We start from the raw sequence: 23,502 nt of genomic DNA, 5'->3' as shown, positions 1-23,502 counted from the left end.
CACTGCTGCTGGGCTCTGTGCCATCCTGTGTTAAAATCATTAACTATCAATTCATTTAGAAATGTGATATATTATGTCAGCGCACTGCTTCAGAACAACACATGTCACGCCAAGGAGAGATTATGAAGCATAGTTACTGGAAATGATTCAATATTACATTCATAATTTAAAGTTTGGATACTCTGAAATATATTAATATCTTTGGTAATTGTTTTGATTTGAGAGTATGAACATATTTATAATAATCTAACAGGGCTCAGTGTTCCAGATCAGTGCCTCCCCCCTCAGCACCTGCAGCAGGTCCCAGCTGCAGCAATGCAGTCTCTGTGCAGTCTGACTGAGGGAGGTTTTTGTACGGCTCTCTATCACTGTGTGAACGGTGTGCTATAGCCCTGTTGACAGTAATAATCTCCTGCATCTTCAGCCTGGACTCCAGTGATTTTCAGTGTGTACTGAGTCCCAGATCCACTCCCACTGAAACGATCAGGGATCCCAGACTGGTGACTTGTGGCATGAAAAATCAGAAGTTTAGGAGCCTGACCAGGTTTCTGCAGGTACCAGTTGAGAACGTTGCTCACACTCTGACTGGCTGTACAGCTGATAGAGACAGTCTCTCCCAGCTGAACAGACCGAGCTGCTGGAGACTGAGTCAGACGTATATCTGCCATTGATCCTGAAAAAGAACAAAATGGAAATGGATGCCAATGCAGATTTATATTGTCAATTTATGCAGAATTATTTTTGTGAATTTGACTTGACAAAATGCCAATTGTTGTGAGAACATTTGTGTTGTGAAAAAGTAAACAAAAAAGAAAAGAACTTGAAAATCTCAAGTTAAAATGGATCCATCTTTCTTACCCTGTACAAGGAGTCCCAGCATCACCAGCAGTAGAAAGTTTGACATCATCATAACGCTGCCTGTGTCAGTGTCTGTGAAAGGACTGGACAGTCACTGATCAGCGCTGGGGGTCTTAAAGTGTGTGAAACAGTGAGGCAGGACAGGTATGCAAAGCCCCTTCCTCTATACAAATCCTGTCACACAAAGTTAGAGGAGCTCTGATGTGTGAACAGCAGTGGGTCTATAGAGGGCTGGGACATGTGCTGTTTTTACCCTGTTAAACATTTAAATGTCAATATTACTATTTTTTGCATTGTAATTTCTGATTTTACAAGCATAACTGGTGAAGACTGGGAGGCTGAATATGGCTTATCATTGCGTAAAATATGAGCTGAATGAATTCACGGTACATGTTAAGATTGTAGTATCTTTGTGGGAGTTTGGAAAGTCAAAGACATCAGTCAGGTACTGGGAAATATTCAGTTACAATACATCCATTTAGAATCAATGAAAAGTGAAATTCTGAATTATTTTGAATGTTTCCTGATATCACTGATATCATCTCTCACAGTTTTAATGCAGTTGTATTGTGACAACTAGCAATGAAGATGCTTCTTTTTAAATATTGTGAAAACTAAGCACACTGTGGAAAACTTATTCCATGATTTAAGTCAGGTTTTAGTGTCATTTTTGTCCTAAATTGTAATTCCTCCATCAGTCCTGGAGAGCTCAGAAAATCCTGCTCTTCCCCGTGTGCAGCCAGCAGGCGCTAATTCTCATTTAGCTCTCAGCCAGCTGAGCAGCGCAGCCACTGAATCTGGGAGCTCACACTGCGCAGCTGGCACAGGCAGACTGCAGGCACACAGTCACCCAGAGGAATCGCTTTTCCTCAGAGAGAAAGGGACGACTGAGCTGAAGGAGTCCCTCCCTCCCTCCTGTGGTGACCTCACAGATAATGATATGATCCCTTCTGCACAGCGGCTCACCGGATTGGTCAGCGGTGCTGTCAGACTGTAGCATGTGCTCCTTTATTACGGGGTTGGAGGATGGGATCAGAAGCAGCAGTGGAGCTCTCTGATTGTTCAGGCTGTGTAGCAGCAGCCTGTGTAAGCTGTGCTGGGAGAGCTCTGGACTGAGTGACTCCACTGTGCTGGACTGCCTGCAGTTCACTGCTGCTGGGCTCTGTGCCATCCTGTGTTAAACTCATTAACTATCAATTCATTTAGAAATGTGATATTTTATGTCAGTGCACTGCTTCAAAACAACACATGTCTATTGGCCAGGGTGAGATAAAGAGAAGTCCTTGAATATTCTTCAACATTGTATTCCTAATTAATAGTTTGGATTCTCTGAAACATATTAAAATATATGGTAATTGTTTTGATTTGAGAGTATGAACATATTTATAATAATCCACCACAGCTCAGTGTTCCAGATCAGCGCCTCCCCCCTCAGCACCTGCAGTAGGTCCCAGCTGCAGCAGTGCAGTCTCTGTGCAGTCTGACTGAGGGAGGTTTTTGTACGGCTCTCTAACACTGTGTGATGGTACAAGGCTTTGCCTGCTGACAGTAATAATCTCCTGCATCTTCAGCCTGGACTCCAGTGATTTTCAGTGTGAACTGAGTCCCAGATCCACTCGCACTGAAACGATCAGGAATCCCAGACTGGCGATCTGTGGCCCAACAAATCAGAAGTTTAGGAGCCTGACCAGGTTTCTGCAGGTACCAGTGGAGCCAATTGCTCACACTCTCACTGGCTGTACAGCTGATAGAGACAGTGTCTCCCAGCTGAACAGACCGAGCTGCTGGAGACTGAGTCAGGATTATATCTGCCATTGATCCTGAAATTGAAAAAAAATGAAAATGGATGTCAATGCACATTAATCTATACAGATAAATCTTCATAAGTAACATGCAATATTCTGACAATGTTAACACTGGTAACTCGGTTTAAAAAATATATATTTTTTTTAAGTAAGCAAAGAAAACGTGAACTACAACCAAAATTCCAAGTTAAAATGGATCCATCTATCTTACCCTGTACAAGGAGTCCCAGCATCACCAGCAGTACAAAGTATGACATCATCATAATGCTACCTGTGTCAGTGTCTGTGAAAGGACTGGACAGTCACTGATCAGTACTGGGGGTCTTAAAGTGTGTGGAGCAGTGAGGCAGGACAGGTATGCCCCTTCCTCTATACAAATCCTGTCACACACAGTTAGAGGAGCTCTGATGTGTGAACAGCAGTGGGTCTACTGAGGGCTGGGACATGTGCTGTTTTTACCCAGTTAAACACTCAAATATCAATAATACTATTTTTGGCATTGTACTGTATGAGTTTAGAAGTTTAACTGATGAAGACAGGCTGGCTGAATATGACTTATCATTGAGTGAAATATGTGTTGAATAAATTCACGTTGCATGTTATGATTGCAGTTTCTTAATGGGAGTTTGGAAAGTCAAAGACATCAGTCAGGCGCAGGGAATTATTCAGTTGCAGTCCATCCATTTGGAATTAATGAAAAGTGAAATGCAATATTCTTATGACTGTTCACTGAATTCACACATTCTCAGTTTGTAAATTGCATGATAAATAAAGCTACCATCAATGCACATTTCAAGTTCATCCTTCATCTTTGAGCTTAATCATTACATTTATTTTACTAAATTACAGCCGTAACTCAATGGTTTACAAAGGGAGTGATGCAGTAATCACTGTCTGTATGGTGTGTGAAAGGCCCCTTATGTGTCCTGTAGTCACACAGGCAGATCATGCTCATCTCCTGCTGAACAAGGTGAGGTACTCCAGAGTGACTGCTTTACTGGTATTCATGATTTTAATCCTGTGTGAATCAGACATGTTTGCTGGTTTTACTTACCTGCTGTTTAAAACTTTTTTGCACACAATGCTACATTTTCTCACGGAATGCAAATGTGTTCTGGTAATTCTAATCCAGCACTGAATCCATGCCTTAATTATAAGAGATGCATGTGCAACTGCTTAATGTAGCTCACATTTAAAAATCACTAATTTCATGTCATGTGACTTTGTCATGGAATTTGATTCAGGTTGTTTTGTATAAAGTAAAACGCTTTAATGATGGTAAATAAAAATGATATTTGCTACTTTAATTCTTGGTAAACACCGAAGGAAATATGATTTGTAATCACTCGCTTCAGTGACACAATTGCACCATGACCATTTTCACTGATTATCACAAAAATGATGATCAGGGAAATCAAAAAAATGATATCTCAGAAAACAATAAAATCTGATACTGTGATTCAGTCCAGAACAGCTGCGATGAAACCAAGATTCCACCAGAACAGATGCACATTTAATAATACATTATCATGTATGTATTGAATACATAGTCATAATATCTTTTCTGGAAGCAATTCATTTGAAATCCAGCTCATTCCACCTGTGGGCAAATGTACACATCCTCTGCAATAGTCTGAACTCAAGAGCAACATGGGCCCCCTACAGCCCAGTTGGCAGTACTGCTGTCCCAGATCAGTGCCTCCCCCCTCAGCACCTGCAGTAGGTCCCAGCTGCAGCAGTGCAGTCTCTGTGCAGTCTGACTGAGGGAGGTTTTTGTACGGCTCTCTATCACTGTGTGTACGGCCTGCTATAGCGCTGCTGACAGTAATAATCTCCTGCATCTTCAGCCTGGACTCCAGTGATTTTCAGTGTGAACTGAGTCTCAGATCCACTCCCACTGAAACGATCAGGAGTCCCAGCCTGGCAAGTTGTGGCCCAGTAAATCAGAAGTTTAGGAGCCTGACCAGGTTTCTGCAGGTACCAGTTGAGAAAGCTCATGCTATAACCGGAGTAGTAAACACCCTGACTGGCTGTACAGCTGATAGAGACAGTGTCTCCCAGCTGAACAGACCGAGCTGCTGGAGACTGAGTCAGGATTATATCTGCCATTGATCCTGAAATTGAAAAAAAAGAAAATGAATGTCAATGCAAATTAAGCTATGCAGATAAATTTTGGTAAGCAAAATGCAATATTATGGCAATTTTGACAGGACAACAATGGTAAGACTTGTATAAACATTCATGTTTAGAAAAGCAAGAAAAGAAAATGTGAACTAAAATCAAAATTCCAAATTACAATGGATCCATCTTTCTCACCGTGTACAAGGAGTCCCAGCATCACCAGCAGTAGAAAGTTTGACTTCATAATGCTGCCTATGTCAGTGTCTGTGAAAGGACTGGACAGTCACTGATCAGCACTGGGGGTCTTAAAGTGTGTGGAGCAGTGAGGCAGGACAGGTATGCAAAGCCTCTTCCTCTATACAAATCCTGTCACACACAGTTAGAGGAGCTCTGATGTGTGAACAGCAGTGGGTCTATAGAGCGCTGGGACACATGCTGTTTTTACACAGTTAAATGTTTAAATGTTAATATTAATGTGTTTTTACATTGTATTGTATGATTATAGATGAGTAACTGGTGATGGCTGGCTGAATATGTCGTATAATTGTAAAAAAATGTGCTTAAAACATTTACATATTGTGTGTTCTGACATCAGGGTCATTGCAAAAGTTCAGAAAATCAAGGACATCCGTCAGGAATTATTTTTTACAATATATCCTTATGCAACTAATGAAAAGTGAAATACTGTATAATTGTATATGTTTTCTGACTTCATTCAAAGAACCTTTATTCTCAGATTATAATGCAGTTGTATAATGAGAACTAGCAATAAAGATGCTTCCATTTAAATACTGTGAAAACTAAGCTGACTGTGGAAAACTTATTCCATGATTACAGTCAGGTTTTAGTGTCATTTTTGTCCTAAACTGTAATTCCTCCATCAGTCCTGAAGAGCTCAGAAAATCCTGCTCTTCCCCGTGTGCAGCCAGCAGCCGCTAATTCTCATTTAGCTCTCAGCCAGCTGAGCAGCGCAGCCACTGAATCTGGGAGCTCACACTGCGCAGCTGGCACAGGCAGACTGCAGGCACACAGTCACCCAGAGGAATCGCTTTTCCTCAGAGAGAAAGGGACGACTGAGCTGAAGGAGTCCCTCCCTCCCTCCTGTGGTGACCTCACAGATAATGATATGATCCCTTCTGCACAGCGGCTCACCGGATTGGTCAGCGGTGCTGTCAGACTGTAGCTTGTGCTCCTTTATTACGGGGTTGGAGGATCGGATCAGAAGCAGCAGTGGAGCTCTCTGATTGGTCAGGGTGTGTAGCAGCAGCCTGTGTAAGGTGTGCTGGGAGAGCTCTGGACTGAGCGACTCCACTGTGCTGGACTGCCTGCAGTTCACTGCTGCTGGGCTCTGTGCCATCCTGTGTTAAACTCATTAACTGTTAATGAATTTAGAAATGTGATATTTTATGTCAAAGCACTGCTTCAGAACAACACATGTCCATTGGTCAGGGAGTGATTATAAATCAAAGTCATTGGAAATTCTTCGACATTGTATTCCTAATTAAAAGTTTGGATACTCTGAAATATATTAAAATATATGGTAATTGTTTTGATTTGAGAATATAAACATTTTTATAATAATCCACCACAGCTCAGTGTTCCACATCAGTGCCTCCCCCCTCAGCACCTGCAGTAGGTCCCAGCTGCAGCAGTGCAGTCTCTGTGCAGTCTGACTGAGGGAGGTTTTTGTACGGCTCTCTAACACTGTGTGAATGGAAAGCTGTTGCACTGCTGACAGTAATAATCTCCTGCATCTTCAGCCTGGACTCCAGTGATTTTCAGTGTGAACTGAGTCCCAGATCCACTCCCACTGAAACGATCAGGAGTCCCAGTCTGGCGAGTTGTGGCAAGATATATCAGAAGTTTAGGAGCCTGACCAGGTTTCTGTAGGTACCAGTTTAGACAAGTGCTCACACTCTCACTGGCTGTACAGCTGATGGAGACAGTCTCTCCCAGCTGAACAGACCGAGCTGCTGGGTCCTGAGTCAGAACTTTATCTGCCTTTGATTCTGAAACACAAAACATGGAAATGGATGTCAATGCATATTAATATTTTCAATGTGCTCAATTCTGGTACATTTGACTAGGCTATGACTGCGACTTGTGTAAAAAATGTTTTTTTTTGTGAAAAGACACAAACTGAAATGTGAACTACAACAAAAATCTCAAGGTAAAATGGATGCATTTTTCTCACCTTGTACAAGGAGTCCAAGCATCACCAGCAGTAGATAGACTGACATCATCATAATGCTGCCTGTGTCAGTGTCTGTGGAAGGACTGGACAGTCACTGATCAGTGCTGGGGGTCTTAAAGTGTTTGGAGCAGTGAGGCAGGACAGGTATGCAAAGCCCCTTCCTCTATACAAATCCTGTCACACACAGTTAGTGGAGTTCTGATGTGTGAACAGTAGTGGGTCTATAGAGGGCTGGGACACGTGCTCTATTCACTGCTGTCTTTACCTACTGTGATCTCTCTTACTCACTCTTTCTCTCTCCCTTTCCTTCTCTCTCTCTCTCTCTCTCCCACTCACCTGATTCCCAGTGTGTGCAGGACCATGGACAGCAGCCGCTGGCCAGAGTGGCCAGATAAAAGGGTCACTGCCCAGAGGCTGGGGATCTCCCTCTGGTACTGCTTCACTAGCGCTGTGTGATCGTCCCCACAGATGCTGATCAAAGCCTGGAAGCCTATGGCTCTCTGAACTCATGAACCTGGTGTTCTGTTCTCACCCGCAAACTCTTCACTACATCTGAAGACATTTGGAAACCACCTCACAGATTTAAAAAAAAAAAAAAAAAACAGGAATAATTGAAGTCTAAATTGTCTAGTTCAGTGAAGTGCAGTTTTGAGGGTCCAGGTGATACATCTGGAGATCCAGGCTATGTTGAGGCTTGGCTTGGGGAGGAGTGAATCTGCAGCGGTCCATGACTATGAAGAGAGGGACAGGGATCCAGCAATCACTTGAACTCAGGGCAAGGAAACAAAGCTGAATTGATCTGTGAACTCAGGGCAAGTGAGGGCAAGGATCCCCAGGGGGAAATAAACAAAGAAAATGAAGTTAGCCACTATATATATTTTCAACACACAAGGAGTCAAGGAATACACAGAGGATGTATTGATTACTTTAACAGACTGTGATCCTTCAGTGACCCAGGATTGAAACTTACACTTTCATATCAGTATCCCTATCCCTGGGGTAGAAACTGCACTGATCAAGACGAAACTATAAATTCAGTTAAAGTGGCCATCGTATCAAGAATGCTTTCCGTTCAAGTTGTGTTCAAAATAAGGTCTAAGTAAGACTAAGAAAAATACAAATTAAAAAAGGTTGAATGATTACCTGTATGGCTGTCCATGGCATTGAATTCCTCCGGGATTCGACAATAGCAGGAAACTATGACGCTATCCAAAGAGGAGGTGAAGAGCGCTCCTCTGCTCATCTCGCGCTACTACACCTGTCACCGTAGCATCATTTATCATTTCCTACGAATCGAAGAGCATTTGTCATAGAAAGAGTTTTGAAACATATTTAATATTGATGACTCTGACACCGTAACGACTTGCGTTGATAAGCTTAACAAACATCATCTTAATTGTCGTTCTAAGATTCTCCAGCAGGGGACCTCCTAGCGCTACACATGTCTGACGGGTCAGCAGTGTGAACAACAGGCAGGTTTTTGTGCAGCCGGTTAATCAGACTGAATCACTGTGGTGGACTTTCGGTGGCGGGACCAAACTGGAAGTCGGCAGTAAGTGGCTATACAAACAAGTCTTTTCAACATTTTCCGCAAAAATATTAGAAGATTCGATCTGTTTTGATACATTCATTTTACATTAAGTTTCTGCGGGTTTTTTGCATTTTACGTTCCACATTCTCTTTTCTGCCGGCTGAATCAGTTGTTGAAGTTGAACTAGAAATAAAATAAAAGATATGCATTTGAAAAGTTCAAAAGAGCACGATACATTTGCGTCGGATACATACAAATAGAAGTACATGGAACAAAGTGTTTTACAAGCGAATCGTTGATACATTTTAAAAGATGCGTGAAATCGTAAAGAATGGAAAAACCAACGGACGGCTGTGTCTCTTGAGTGAGAGGTTTTTGTACGGCGGGTGAATGAGTCTGTATCACTGTGGTACACTTTCGGTGGCGGCACAAAACTGTCAGTTGGACGTAAGTAATTCTCTTCCACATCCCCCACTGTCGATGTTTTTGCCTTCTTTTTTTAATATGCTGTAATTTTCCGACGTTCGATGTCGTGAATCAAATGTGTAATTCTGGAGAATCGTGAATTTAAAACAGATATGTTATAGTTATATTGTCAAATGATTTCAAATACTTTTTTATTCTAGCCCATTTTACTACAGACAGTCTGTATTTATCGTAGTGATGTTTAGATGGCCGTAATGCAATAACTTTGCTATTTTGCGCTCGAGGTGAACTAAATTAAATTGTATTGGCTCCCTTGCCGTCGGCGGGATCACGGCGGCTCTGTAGGAGAATGTAATTTATGGCACAGTCTGCAAAACGACAATCTCTTTCTCAGAAATGTGGAATAAAATAGTGCTGTCCACCTAACACTAAATGTAAAAAATTAAAATGATTTAATCTGAGTTATTTATTTTTCACACTTTTAAATAATTGGATCGTAGCTACTTCATACCCTTTGTCGTTTGTGTTGGTTATGAAATCCGATCGTTTTATTCATTCTGATTTTTGTTTATTTTAATTTTCATTTACGATCGCATTATTATATGAAAATTTTTGTTACATTGCAGACATATGTTCTGTAGTCCGCTGTCATAACATTTTCTAGTCTACGGTATATTGGTTTGATTTAAAAAAAAAAATAAAAAAAATAAAAGCGAGGAATTTCCAATGCAATGAACATATTTACCAAATGGGTAATTCTTTTGAAAACTTAATGTAAAAGTTTCATGAAAATTGTTTCTTGCTGTTGGAGTGCGCGTTCAGTTCATACACGTGAACATTGTACCTAGCTAGGATAATTTGATTATGTTAGTGTATCTGGTAGGATTGTTTTTGTATGATTAGGTGTGATTCCAGTGCTAGTTTGTACTTTGTACTTGGTAGGATTCTTGCTGCTGAACAAGCTTACTCTACAGGGTTGGAGTCCTGATCGATGTGGTCACTTCTGGCACTACGATCCTTACTTCACTCTAGTGTTTCTTTTGCGCCTCTACATCTTGAAACCTATGCACTTGTTGTACGTCGCTCTGGATAAGAGCGTCTGCTAAATGCCTGTAATGTAATGTAATGTAATGTGAAGGAACACAACGGGAACCTCGTAACATGTGGTTCATTTTGTAGGTTTTCAGCGTAAATATCATTATGTATCCATTCTTTTGCAAGAAGTTCTGCGTATTTTTTTGTGTCTATCGTACTAAAATGATCGACAGTTCAAGCTGCAAAAGTGGAGTAAATTGCAAGTAAATGCACTAGAAGCAGTTCTGGTTGTGGTGAAGAATTTTATCATTGTTAAGTACTACCGTCACACGATATGATAATAATGGAATGCATGCAAACAGAACCTTTAATAATGTCAATGTGCTTTATATTGTAGACACTCCAAATTAGTTACAAGTGATAACTTCTGTACGACATTCACGTCTCATTGAAAGGACAGAATGATTGACACATGGGAGGGGGCGTGTCCACTGTCTGACCTCACTGTCTCTGCCGTGTCTCCCAGGTGACACAGTCCCCGCCCTCACAGTCCTGCCCCCCTCCCGGGAGGAGCTGAGTCAGCAGGGAAAGGCCACACTGGTGTGTCTGGCCAACCGGGGCTTTCCCTCAGACTGGGCCCTGCGCTGGAAGGTGGACGGTGCCGACGTCAGCTCGGGCGTGGCCGGGAGCGCGGGGGTCCTTGGGCAGGACGGCCTGTACAGCTGGAGCAGCTCCCTGACCCTCAGCGCGGACGCCTGGAAGAAGGCGGAGTCGCTGACCTGCGAGGCCACGCAGGGGTCCCAGTCCACCCCCTCTCAGACGCTGAGGAGGGACCAGTGTTCTGAGTAGGCCTGGGGGGGGGCAGCTCACACCCTCTGATCTCACTGTTTTTACCCTGTTCTGCTCTCAGCCCCTCTGCCCCTTACTGCTGACACACTGAACTCAGTCTGTCTGTGAATCCCCTCCTCCAGCCTGAGCTTTTACTGCTAATGTCTCACATGTGCTCTGCTTGTGCTGCTCAGCAAACTTGCACACACATGCTTCCTTACTTGTGTTTGTGTGATTTTGGCGATAGCTGTTAGATCAAACTCATTGACATAATAAAGATTCTTTGAACAGATATTTTTTTGACTGACTGTGATTATTAAAATTAGACTTTGGTGCTCCTGGTGATCCTCTTGTTTTTGTGCAAAGTCTTCAATGATTCCACCAAGTCTGCCCATTCTCGGAAGAAATCAGAATTATCCTCAGACCATTGAACATATTTTTACAACACACCCAATAATTCAAATGAATGGCAATGAAAAAATATGTATTAAAATATTTATAGTCAGTAGTTTAATTGTAAATAGACAATTATTCCTGAATCTTTACAGTGTATTTTTATAGAGTTTTCTTTTCACGGGCAATATGATTATAATTAATTACAAGAAGTGCTATAACCAAGTAAAATTATAAACCATATCAATAAAACCATAATTAAGCTCAAATCTCAGTTTCACTCCCCTCACCCACAGCTCGCAGTTTCTCAGCCCAAAATACCCCCACACCGGAAACAGATGTTTGAACAAGAGGAGGTGGAGGACTCATTTCTATACTGAGGTGAGAATGGGAGGGGGCTGTACCTCACACCTGCGTCAGCATGAATCCCAGGTTAGCGATTTCAGATGTGTGGAGGAACTTAAAGCTGTATTCCATCCATACAGAAACAAACAAGACATTATGGGATACATTTAAACACAAAGATGAACTAACAAAAATGTGTTCTTGTTTCATTAATATTTAAAGCACAAAATTTATTCTAACCAAAAGTTTATCATATTTACTATCTGCATTTTGCTTGCTAAAACAACTTGCAGATATTATATTATATTCTATATTATAATATATTCAATTGCTTCACTGATTTTGGTTTCAGTCATCTTCATTTGTCAACAGCAACTTCCTGAAGTGAGACATTTTATCCAATTAGCTCCACTTCTCAAACGTGCCTGCATACTGCATTATTTCTAGTAGAAGTCTGATGAGAATGGTGGGTTGGGTCCATTCTTTAACTTCTGATTCATCAGTGTCACCACAGAAGGTATTCACTGGTGGTGCAAGCAGAGAAGTATATTAGATAGGAGAAGCAGTAACTGTGTGGCACACCTACACGAAAATATGTCCAAGAAAATATTTTTAAAAATGTTTATGCCGACATGCAAGCACATACTGTCTATGGGAAATGTAATGGAGGTAAGTATGATGGAAGAGCAAGCTGAATCCAGAATTAATAATGAAAGACAAGTGAACAGAACTGTAAAAATCTGATACTATCATTCAGTCCAGCACAGCCGAGGTTAAACCTATATCCCACTTGAACAGAAACACCATTAATAACATGAATTATAGTGTATGTATTGAATACGAACTCATAATACCATTCTGGATTAATTAATTTGAAATCCCACTCATTCCAGCTCTGGGAGAATGTACACATCCTCTGCATTAGTCTGAACTCAAGAGCAAAATGGAGATGATTGCTGCTTGTGAGCTGATGTACTGTGTGATGCCTGTGATGTTGTGGTACAGAAGTGTGTGTGGCTCAGCTGCAGCTCTGCTATGGGCTCAGTGTGTGTGACACAGAGCAGCTCCTCTTCAGGACAGAGAGATGTGCATTCAGAGATGTGGCTCGTTGTCGCCCCCTACAGCCCAGTTGGCAGTACTGCTGTCCCAGACCAGTGCCTCCCCCCTCAGCACCTGCAGTAGGTCCCAGCTGCAGCAGTGCAGTCTCTGTGCAGTCTGACTGAGGGAGGTTTTTGTACGGCTCTCTAACACTGTGTGAACGGCCTGCTATCGCTCTGCTGACAGTAATAATCTCCTGCATCTTCAGCCTGGACTCCAGTGATTTTCAGTGTGAACTGAGTCCCAGATCCACTCCCACTGAAACGATCAGGAAAGCCAGACTGGCGATTTGTGGCAGCATAAATCAGAAGTTTAGGAGCCTGACCAGGTTTCAGCAGGTACCAGTGGAGCCAGATGCTCACACTCTCACTGGCTGTACAGCTGATAGAAACAGTCTCTCCAGGCTGAACAGACTGAGCTGCTGGATCCTGAGTCAGAACTTTATCTGCCATTGATCCTGAAAAAGAAAAAAATGAGAATGGATGTCAATGCACATTGATCTATGCAGATAAATATTTGTAAGCAACATGCTATATTCTGGCAATTTTGACAACACTGGTAACCCTTGTTAAAAATAATAATTTTTTTAAAGTAAGCAAAGAAACTGTGAACTATAACCAGATTTCCAAAGTTAAAATGGTCCATCTTTCTCACCCTGTACAAGGAGTCCCAGCATCACCAGCAGTAGAAAGACTGACATCATCATAATGCTGCCTGTGTCAGTGTTTGTGATCACTGATCAGCACTGAGGGTCTTAAAGTGTGTGGAGCAGTGAGGCAGGACAGGTATGCAAAGCCCCTTCCTCTATACAAATCCTGTCACACACAGTTAGAGGAGCTCTGATGTGTGAACAGCAGTGGGTCTACAGAGGGCTGGGACACGTGCTCTATTCACTGTTATCTACTAGTTAAACATTCAACTGTCAATATTGCTGTTCTGACATAGTATTGTATGATTACAGATGTTTAACTGGTGAATACTGGATATGAAATATGATTGTAAAATATGTGCTGAATTAATTTACATATAGTGTGTTCTAACGGCAGGTTCTTTCAGAATTCAGAAAGCCAGGGGGCAGTATAGTGTACTGGGCTTGTAACCAAAAGGTTATAGGTTTGATTCCTGGGTCGGAACTGCCATTGAACCCTTGAGCAAGGTATTTAAGCTGCATTGCTTCAGTATTTATCCAGTTGTATAAATGGATGCAACGTAAATCCTATGTAAAAATCCTGTATAAGTCGCTCTGAATAAGAGCGTCTGCTAAATGCCTGTAATGTAAATGTAATGATGTCAGGAACAGGAAATGTTTCATTTACCGTACATCCATTAGTATTAATGAAAAGTGAAAATACTGTATTACTGTGAATGTTTCCTGATTTCCCTCAGAAGACCCTCTCTCTTATGATTTTGTGCAGATGTATTTCAACAACAAGCAATGAAGCTGTGTGTTTTATAATATTGGGGAAATGGAGCTAACATAATTCCATGATTTAAAGCAGGTTTTATCCTCAATTTGTCTTAAAGTGTAATTCCTCCATCAGTCCTGGAGAGCTCAGAAAATCCTACTCTACCCCGTGTGCAGCCAGCAGCCGCTAATTCTCATTTAGCACTCAGCCAGCTGAGCAGCGCAGCCACTGAATCTGGGAGCTCACACTGCGCAGCTGGCACAGGCAGACTGCAGGCACACAGTCACCCAGAGGAATCGCTTTTCCTCAGAGAGAAAGGGACGACTGAGCTGAAGGAGTCCCTCCCTCCCTCCTGTGGTGACCTCACAGATAATGACATGTTCCCTTCTGCACAGCGGCTCACCGGATTGGTCAGCGGTGCTGTCAGACTGTAGCTTGTGCTCCTTTATTACGGGGCTGGAGGATCGGATCAGAAGCAGCAGTGGAGCTCTCTGATTGGTCAGGGTGTGTAGCAGCAGCCTGTGTAAGGTGTGCTGGGAGAGCTCTGGACTGAGCGACTCCACTGTGCTGGACTGCCTGCAGTTCACTGCTGCTGGGCTCTGTGCCATCCTGTGTTAAACTCATTAACTATCCATTCATTTAGAAATGTGATATTTTATGTCAGAGCACTGCTTCAGAACAACACATGTCTATTGGCCAGGGAGAGATTAGAAAGCGAAGTCATTGGAAATTCTTCGACATTGTATTCCTAATTAAAAGTTTGGATACTCTGTAATATATTAATATATATGGTAATTGTTTTGATTTGAGAGTATGAACATATTTATAATAATCTACCATTGCTCAGTGTTCCAGATCAGTGCTTCCCCCCTCAGCACCTGCAGTAGGTCCCAGCTGCAGCAGTGCAGTCTCTGTGCAGTCTGACTGAGGGAGGTTTTTGTACGGCTCTCTATCACTGTGTGATCGGCGTATAGACCTGCTGACAGTAATAATCTCCTGCATCTTCAACCTGGACTCCAGTGATTTTCAGTGTGAACTGAGTCCCAGATCCACTCCCACTGAAACGATCAGGAGTCCCAGTGTGGCGTTTTGTGGAATAATAAATCAGAAGTTTAGGAGCCTGACCAGGTTTCTGCAGGTACCAGTAGATTTCGTTGCTCACACTCTCACTGGCTGTACAGCTGATAGAGACAGTGTCTCCAGGCTGAAACGACTGAGCTGCTGGAGACTGAGTCAGAACTATATCTGCCATTGATCCTGAAATAGAACAAAATGAAAATGGATGTCAATTCACGTTAATCTATGCAGATAAATCTTTGTGAGTAATATGCCTTATTCTGGCAATTTTGACAACACTGGAAACTCTTGTTAAAAATCTTTTTTTTTTTTTTTAAAGTAAAAAAAGAAAATGTGAACAACAAGCAAAATTTCTAATTAAAATGGATCCATCTTTCTTACCCTGTACAAGGAGTCCCAGCATCACGAGCAGTAGAAAGTTTGACATCATCATAATGCTGCCTGTGTCAGTGTCTGTGAAAGGACTGGACAGTCACTGATCAGCACTGGGGGTCTTAAAGTGTGTGGAGCAGTGAGGCAGGACAGGTATGCAAAGCCCCTTCCTCTATACAAATCCTGTCACACACAGTTAGAGGAGCTCTGATGTGTGAACAGCAGTGGGTCTACAGAGGGCTGAAACACGTGCTGTTATTACTCAGTTAACAGTTTAAATGTAAATCTTACTATTTTTGGCTTTATAATTTCTGATTATATGAGCATAACTGGTGAAGACAGGCAGGCTGAATATGTTTTATCATTGTGCGAAATATGTGTTGAATAAATTCACGTTGGATGTTATGATTGTAGTTTCTTTATGGGAGTTTGGAAAGTCAGGGGCATCAGTCAGGCTCAGGGTATTATTCAGTCACAGTATATCCATCTAAAATATATGAAAAGTGAAATACGATATTATTTTTAATATTCCCTGATTTCACTCAGAAGGCTTTCTGTCAGATATCGCTAATTTTTATTCATTTTTGGAGATGTATTTAGACATCAAGCAATGAAGATGCTTTTTTAAAATATTGGTAAAACAGAGCAATCCGTGGTAAACATGTTCTACGTTTTAAATAAAACTGTTATCCTCATTTTTGTCCTAGACTCTAATTCTTCCATCAGTCCTGAAGAGCTCAGAATATCCTGCTCTTCCCCATGTGCAGCCAGCAGCTGCTAACTCTCATTTAGCTCTCAGCCAGCTGAGCAGCGCAGCCACTTAATCTGGGAGCTCACACTGCGCAGCTGGCACAGGTAGACTGCAGGCACACAGTCTCCCAGAGGAATCGCTTTTCCTCAGAGAGAAAGGGACGACTGAGCTGAAGGAGTCCCTCCCTCCCTCCTGTGGTGACCTCACAGATAATGATACGATCCCTTCTGCACAGCGGCTCACCGGATTGGTCAGCGGTGCTGTCAGTCTGTAGTCTGTGCTCCTTTATTACGGGGTTGGAGGATCGGATCAGAAGCAGCAGTGGAGCTCTCTGATTGGTCAGGGTGTGTTTGGTCAGCTTTGGACTGAGTGACTCCACTGTGCTGGACTGCCTGCAGTTCACTGCTGCTGGGCTCTGTGCCATCCTGTGTTAAAATGATTAACTATCCATTCATTTAGAAATGTGATATTTTATGTCAGAGCACTGCTTCAGAACAACACATGTCTATTGGCCAGGGAGAGATTAGAAAGCGAAGTCATTGGAAATTCTTCGACATTGTATTCCTAATTAAAAGTTTGGATACTCTGTAATATATTAATATATATGGTAATTGTTTTGATTTGAGAGTATGAACATATTTATAATAATCTACCATTGCTCAGTGTTCCAGATCAGTGCTTCCCCCCTCAGCACCTGCAGTAGGTCCCAGCTGCAGCAGTGCAGTCTCTGTGCAGTCTGACTGAGGGAGGTTTTTGTACGGCTCTCTAACACTGTGTGAATGGCCTGCCATAGCCCTGCTGACAGTAATAATCTCCTGCATCTTCAGCCTGGAATCCAGTGATTTTCAGTGTGAACTGAGTCTCAGATCCACTGCCACTGAAACGATCAGGAATCCCAGACTGGCGAGTTGTGGCATCATAAATCAGAAGTTTAGGAGCCTGACCAGGTTTCTGCAGGTACCAGTGGAGTGTGTGCTTGCTATAACTGGAGCTGTAAACCCTCTGACTGGCTGTACAGCTGATAGAGACAGTCTCTCCCAGCTGAACAGACCGAGCTGCTGGAGACTGAGTCAGAACTATATCTGCCATTGATCCTGAAATAGAAATAAATGAAAATGGATGTCAATGCACATTAATGTATGCAGATAAATCTTGGTAAAAAAAAATGCAATATTACGGTAATTTTGACAGAACACCATTGGCAACTCTTGTATAAACATTCATGTTTAGGAAAGTAAGAAAAGAAAATGTGAACTATAATCAAAATTCCAAATATAAAATGGATCCGTCATTCTTACCCTGTACAAGGAGTCCCAGCATCACCAGCAGTAGAATGTTTGACATCATCATGATGCTTCCTGTGTCAGTGTCTGTGAAAGGACTGGACAGTCACTGATCAGTGCTGGGGGTCTTAAAGTGTGTGGAGCAGTGAGGCGGGACAGGTATGCAAAGCCCCTTCCTCTATACAAATCCTGTCACACACAGTTAGAGGAGCTCTGATGTGTGAACAGCAGTGGGTCTACAGAGGGCTGGGACATGTGCTGTTTTTACCCAGTTAAACACTCAGATGTCAATAATACTATTTTTGGCATTGTACTGTATGAGTTTAGAAGTTTAACTGATGAAGACAGGCTGGCTGAATATGACTTATCATTGAGTGAAATATGTGTTGAATAAATTCACGTTGCATGTTATGATTGCAGTTTCTTCATGGGAGTTTGGAAAGTCAAAGACATCAGTCAGGCGCAGAGAATTATTCAGTTGCAGTCCATCCATTTGGAATTAATGAAAAGTGAAATGCAATATTCTTATGAATGTTCACTGATTTCACACATTCTCAGTTTGTAAATCGCATGATAAATAATGCTACCAGCAATGCAAATTTCATATTCATCCTTCTTCTTTGAGCTAAATCATTAGCATTCATTTTTACAGCATTAACTCAAAGAGTTTATAAAGGGAGTGATGCAGTAATCACTGTCTGTATGGTGTGTGAAAGGCCCCTTATGTGTCCTGTAGTCAAACAGGCAGATCATGCTCATCTCCTGCTGAAGTAGGTGAGGTACTCCAGAGTGACTGCTTTACTGGTATTCATGATTTTAATCCTGTGTGAATCAGACATGTATGCTGGTTTTACTTACCTGCTGTTTAAAATTTTTTTGCACACAATGATACATTTTCTCACTGAACTCAAACATGTCCTGGTTATTCTAATCCAGCACTGAATCCATGCCTTAATTATGAGAGATGCATGTGCAACTGCTCAATGTAGCTCACATTTAAAAATCCCTTATCTCATGTCATGTGACTTTGTCATGGAATTTGATTCAGGTTGTTTTGTAGGAAGTAAAGAAGCTTAAAAGGTGATAAATAATTATTATATTTGCGACTTTAATGCTTGGTAAACACAAAAGGAAATATGCTTTGTAATCAATCGCTTGAGTGACACAATTGCACCATGACCATATTCACTGATTATCACAAAAATGATGATCAGGGAAATCAAAAAAATAATATCTCAGAAAACAATAAAATCAGATTATGTGATTCAGTACAGCACAGCTGTGATGAAACCAGGATTCCACCAGAATAGACGCACCATTAATAATAAATTATCATGTATGTATTGAATACATAGTCATAATACCGTTTCGGGAAGCAATTCATTTGAAACCCAACTCATTCCACCTCTGGGAGAATGTACACATCCTCTGCATGTGTCTGAACTCCAGAGCAATATGGAGATGATTGCTGCTTGTGAGCTGATGTACTGTGTGATGCCTGTGATGTTGTGGTACAGTAGTGTGTGTGGTTCAGCAGCAGCTCTGCTATGCGCTCAGTGTGTGTGACAGAGCAGCTCCTCTTCAGCACAGAGAGGTGTGCATTCAGAGCTGTGGCTCATTGTTGCCCCCTACAGCCCAGTTGGCAGTACTGCTGTCCCAGACCAGTGCCCTCCCCCCTCAGCACCTGCAGTAGGTCCCAGCTGCAGCAGTGCAGTCTCTGTGCAGTCTGACTGAGGGAGGTTTTTGTACGGCTCTCTAACACTGTGTGAACGGCGTGCTATCGTCCTGCTGACAGTAATAATCTCCTGCATCTTCAGCCTGGACTCCAGTGATTTTCAGTGTGAACTGAGTACCGTATCCACTCCCACTGAAACGATCAGGAATCCCAGTCTGGCGAGTTGTGGCATAATAAATCAGAAGTTTAGGAGCCTGACCAGGTTTCTGCAGGTACCAGTTGAGCCAGTTGCTCACACTCTCACTGGCTGTACAGCTGATGGAGACAGTCTCTCCCAGCTGAACAGACCGAGCTGCTGGACCCTGAGTCAGAACTTTATCTGCCATTGATCCTGAAAAAGAAAAAAATGAGAATGGATGTCAATGTACATTGATCTATGCAGATAAATATTTGTAAGCAACATGCTATATTCTGGCAATTTTGACAACACTGGTAACCCTTGTTAAAAATAATAATTTTTTTAAAGTAAGGAAAGAAACTGTGAACTATAACCAGATTTCCAAAGTTAAAATGGATCCATCTTTCTCACCCTGTACAAGGAGTCCCAGCATCACCAGCAGTAGAAAGTTTGACATCATCATAATGCTGCCTGTGTCAGTGTCTGTGAAAGGACTGGACAATCACTGATCAGTACTGGGGGTCTTAAAGTGTGTGGAGCAGTGAGGCAGGACAGGTATGCAAAGCCCCTTCCTCTATACAAATCCTGTCATGCACAGTTAGAGGAGCTCTGATGTGTGAACAGCAGTGGGTCTATAGAGGGCTGGGACATGTGCTGTTTTTAAACTGTTAAACGTTTAAATGTCAATATTTCTATTTTTTGCTTTGTAATTTCTGATTTTACAAGGATAACTGATGAAAACAGGCAGGTTGAATATGGCTTATCATTGTGTAAAATATGAGTTGGATAAATTCACTTTGCATGTTATGATTGTAGTTTCTTTATGGGAGTTTTGTAGAGTCAAAGACATCAGTCAGGGGCAGGGAATTATTCAGTTGCAGTCCATCCCTTTAGAATCAATGAAAAGTGAAATTCTGAATTATTTTGAATGTTTCCTGATTTCACTCATATCTTCTTTCTCTGTTTTAATGCAGTTCAATTGTGACAACTAGCAATGAGATGCTTCTTTTTACTTATTGTGAAAACTAAGCTGACCATGGAAAACGTATTCCATCATTTAAGTCAGGTTTTAGTGTCATTTTTGTCCTAAACTGTAATTCCTCCATCACTCCTGGAGAGCTCAGAAAATCCTGCTCTTCCCCGTGTGCGGCCAGCATCCACTAATTCTCATTTAGCTCTCAGCCAGCTGAGCAGCGCAGCCACTGAATCTGGGAGCTCACACTGCGCAGCTGGCACAGGCAGACTGCAGGCACACAGTCACCCAGAGGAATCGCTTTTCCTCAGAGAGAAAGGGACGACTGAGCTGAAGGAGTCCCTCCCTCCCTCCTGTGGTGACCTCACAGATAATGATACGATCCCTTCTGCACAGCGGCTCACCGGATTGGTCAGCGGTGCTGTCAGACTGTAGCTTGTGCTCCTTTATTACGGGGTTGGAGGATCGGATCAGAAGCAGCAGTGGAGCTCTCTGATTGGTCACGGTGTGTAGCAGCAGCCTGTGTAAGGTGTGCTGGGAGAGCTCTGGACTGAGCGACTCCACTGCGCTGGACTGCCTGCAGTTCACTGCTGCTGGGCTCTGTGCCATCCTGTGTTAAACTCATTAACTATCAATTCATTTAGAAATGTGATATTTTGTGTCATAGCACAGCTTCAGAACACACGTCTGTTGGCCAAGGAGAGATTATGAAGCATAGTTAATGGAAATTATTTAACATGACATTCATAATTTAAAGTTTGGATACACAGAAATTATAATATATGATATTTATTTAGATGTGAGAGTATAAACATTTTTATAATAATCCACCACAGCTCAGTGTTCCAGATCAGTGCCTCCCCCCTCAGCACCTGCAGTAGGTCCCAGCTGCAGCAGTGCAGTCTCTGTGCAGTCTGACTGAGGGAGGTTTTTGTACGGCTCTCTATCACTGTGTGAGCGGCGTGCTCAAGCCCTGCTGACAGTAATAATCTCCTGCATCTTCAGCCTGGACTCCAGTGATTTTCAGTGTGAACTGAGTCCCAGATCCACTCCCACTGAAACGATCAGGAATCCCAGTCTGGCGAGTTGTGGCATAATAAATCAGAAGTTTAGGAGCCTGACCAGGTTTCTGCAGGTACCAGTGGAGTAAGCTCCCGCTAATAACGGAGCTGTAAACACTCTCACTGGCTGTACAGCTGATAGAGACAGTCTCTCCCAGCTGAACAGACCGAGCTGCTGGAGACTGAGTCAGGATTATATCTGCCCTTGATCCTGAAATTGAAAAAAATGAAAATGGATGTCAATACACATTAATCTTTGCAGATAAATCTTGGTAAGCAAAATGCAATATTATGGCAATTTTGACAGGACAATGGTAAGTCTTGTATAAACATTCATGTTTAGAAAAGTAAGAAAAGAAAATGTGAACTATAATCAAAATTCCAAATTAAAATCTTTCTTACCCTTTACAAAGAGACCCAACATCACCAGCAGTAGAAAGTGTGACATCATCATAATGCTGCCTGTGTCAGTGTCTGTGAAAGGACTGGACAGACACTGAATAGCACTGAGGGTCTTAAAGTGTGTGGAGCAGTGAGGCAGGACAGGTATGCAAAGCCCCTTCCTCTATACAAATCCTGTCACACACAGTTAGAGGAGATCTGATGTGTAAACAGCAGTGGGTCTATAGAGGGCAGGGACACGTGCTCTATTCACTGATGTTTTTACCCAGTCAAGCATTTGAAAGTCAATTTTACTGATTCTGATTTTACTGTATGATTATTGATGTGCAATTGGTAAAGACTGGCTGACTATGAGGTATGATTGTAAAATATCTGCTTAAAATATTAACATATTGTGTGCACTGACGACAGGTTCATAACATGAGATCAGACAGTCAGGGACATCAGTCAGTCACAGGAAATTATTCAGTTACAGTACGTCCATGTAGAATCATTGAAAAGTGAAATTCTGAATTATTTTGAATGTTTCCTGATTTCACTCATATCTTCTTTCTCAGTTTTAATGCAACTGTATTGTGACAACTAGCAATGAAGATGCTTCTTTTTAAATACTGTGAAAACTAAGCTGACCGTGGAAAACGTATTCCATGATTTTAGCCTGGTTTTAGTGTCAGTTTTGTCCTAAACTGTAATTCCTCCATGAGTCCTGAAGAGCTCGTCAGACTGTAGCTTGTGCTCCTTTATTACGGGGTTGGAGGATCGGATCAGAAGCAGCAGTGGAGCTCTCTGATTGGTCAGGGTGTGTAGCAGCAGCCTGTGTAAGGTGTGCTGGGAGAGCTCTGGACTGAGCGACTCCACTGTGCTGGACTGCCTGCAGTTCACTGCTGCTGGGCTCTGTGCCATCCTGTGTTGAACTCATGAAGTATTAATTCATTTAGAAATGTGATATTTTATGTCAGCGCACTGCTTCAGAACAACACATGTCTATTGGCCATTGAGAGATAAAGAGAAGTCATTGGAAATTCTTCGACATTGTATTCCTAATGAAAAGTTTGGATACTTTGAAATATATTAATATATATGGAAATTGTTTTGATTTGAGAGTATGAACGTTTTTATAATAATCTACCATTGCTCAGTGTTCCAGACCAGTGCCTCCCCCCTCACCACCTGCAGTAGGTCCCAGCTGCAGCAGTGCAGTCTCTGTGCAGTCTGATTGAGGGAGGTTTTTGTACGGCTCTCTATCAGTGTGTGAACGGCGTGCTCAAGCCCTGCTGACAGTAATAATCTCCTGCATCTTCAGCCTGGACTCCAGTGATTTTCAGTGTGAACTGAGTCCCAGATCCACTCCCACTGAAACGATCAGGAATCCCAGTATGGCGATTTGTGGCAATATATATCAGAAGTTTTGGAGCCTGACCAGGTTTCTGCAGGTACCAGTTCAGGTAGTTGTTGCTAAACGCGCTCACACTCGCACTGGTTGTACAGCTGATAGAGACAGTCTCTCCCAGCTGAACAGACTGAGCTGCTGGAGACTGAGTCAGGACTGTATCTGCCATTGATCCTGAAATAGAAAAAAATGAAAATGGATGTCAATTCACATTAATCTATGCAGATAAATCTTCGTAAGTAACATGCAATATTCTCGCAATTTTGACAACACTGGTAACTCTTGTTAAAAATAAAATAT

The 23,502-nt window shown here is 42.2% G+C and overlaps 4 long non-coding RNA genes and 1 gene segment (V, D, J or C); 1 reads left to right on the top strand and 4 right to left on the bottom strand.

Annotated features, from left to right (window-relative positions):
* The window catches only part of LOC135243905 (uncharacterized), a 73,186-nt gene extending 72,174 nt beyond the window's left edge, over positions 1–1,012 (bottom strand). For 4 of the 9 annotated variants that reach the window (XR_010326844.1, XR_010326843.1, XR_010326835.1 and 1 more), the window contains exon 1: positions 859–1,010. This is a non-coding gene — a long non-coding RNA (uncharacterized LOC135243905). Of the gene's footprint in view, positions 1–858 lie in introns of all 9 variants that reach the window. The other 5 variants (XR_010326834.1, XR_010326836.1, XR_010326841.1 and 2 more) reach the window with 4 other exon arrangements.
* A 1,503-nt stretch (positions 1,013–2,515) lies between these two features.
* LOC135243937 (uncharacterized) lies at positions 2,516–2,973 on the bottom strand. The gene is made up of 2 exons (XR_010326852.1): positions 2,875–2,973; positions 2,516–2,678 (listed from the first exon to the last, which is right to left on the bottom strand). It is a non-coding gene; the product is annotated as an uncharacterized LOC135243937 (long non-coding RNA).
* Positions 2,974–8,430: 5,457 nt separating this feature from the next.
* On the top strand, positions 8,431–11,090 carry LOC135249514 (Ig kappa-b4 chain C region-like; the record flags this gene model as incomplete). The annotated part of the segment is given in 2 exon segments: positions 8,431–8,530; positions 10,497–11,090. Coding segments are annotated over 2 exon segments (423 nt in total), but the record flags the coding sequence as incomplete, so codon positions are not given.
* Positions 11,091–11,804: 714 nt separating this feature from the next.
* Positions 11,805–12,781, bottom strand: LOC135243960 (uncharacterized). Its single transcript, XR_010326862.1, has 2 exons — positions 12,391–12,781; positions 11,805–12,060 (listed from the first exon to the last, which is right to left on the bottom strand). It is a non-coding gene; the product is annotated as an uncharacterized LOC135243960 (long non-coding RNA).
* A 5,833-nt stretch (positions 12,782–18,614) lies between these two features.
* LOC135243931 (uncharacterized) lies at positions 18,615–20,057 on the bottom strand. Its single transcript, XR_010326851.1, has 2 exons — positions 19,788–20,057; positions 18,615–19,589 (listed from the first exon to the last, which is right to left on the bottom strand). It is a non-coding gene; the product is annotated as an uncharacterized LOC135243931 (long non-coding RNA).
* Positions 20,058–23,502: the final 3,445 nt, after the last annotated feature.

Source organism: Anguilla rostrata, chromosome 2, assembly GCF_018555375.3.
Source record: "Anguilla rostrata isolate EN2019 chromosome 2, ASM1855537v3, whole genome shotgun sequence".
NCBI classification, from domain to species: domain Eukaryota; kingdom Metazoa; phylum Chordata; class Actinopteri; order Anguilliformes; family Anguillidae; genus Anguilla; species Anguilla rostrata.
Note: the sequence above shows the minus strand (reverse complement) of the source record. Positions and strands in the feature narration are given on the sequence as shown.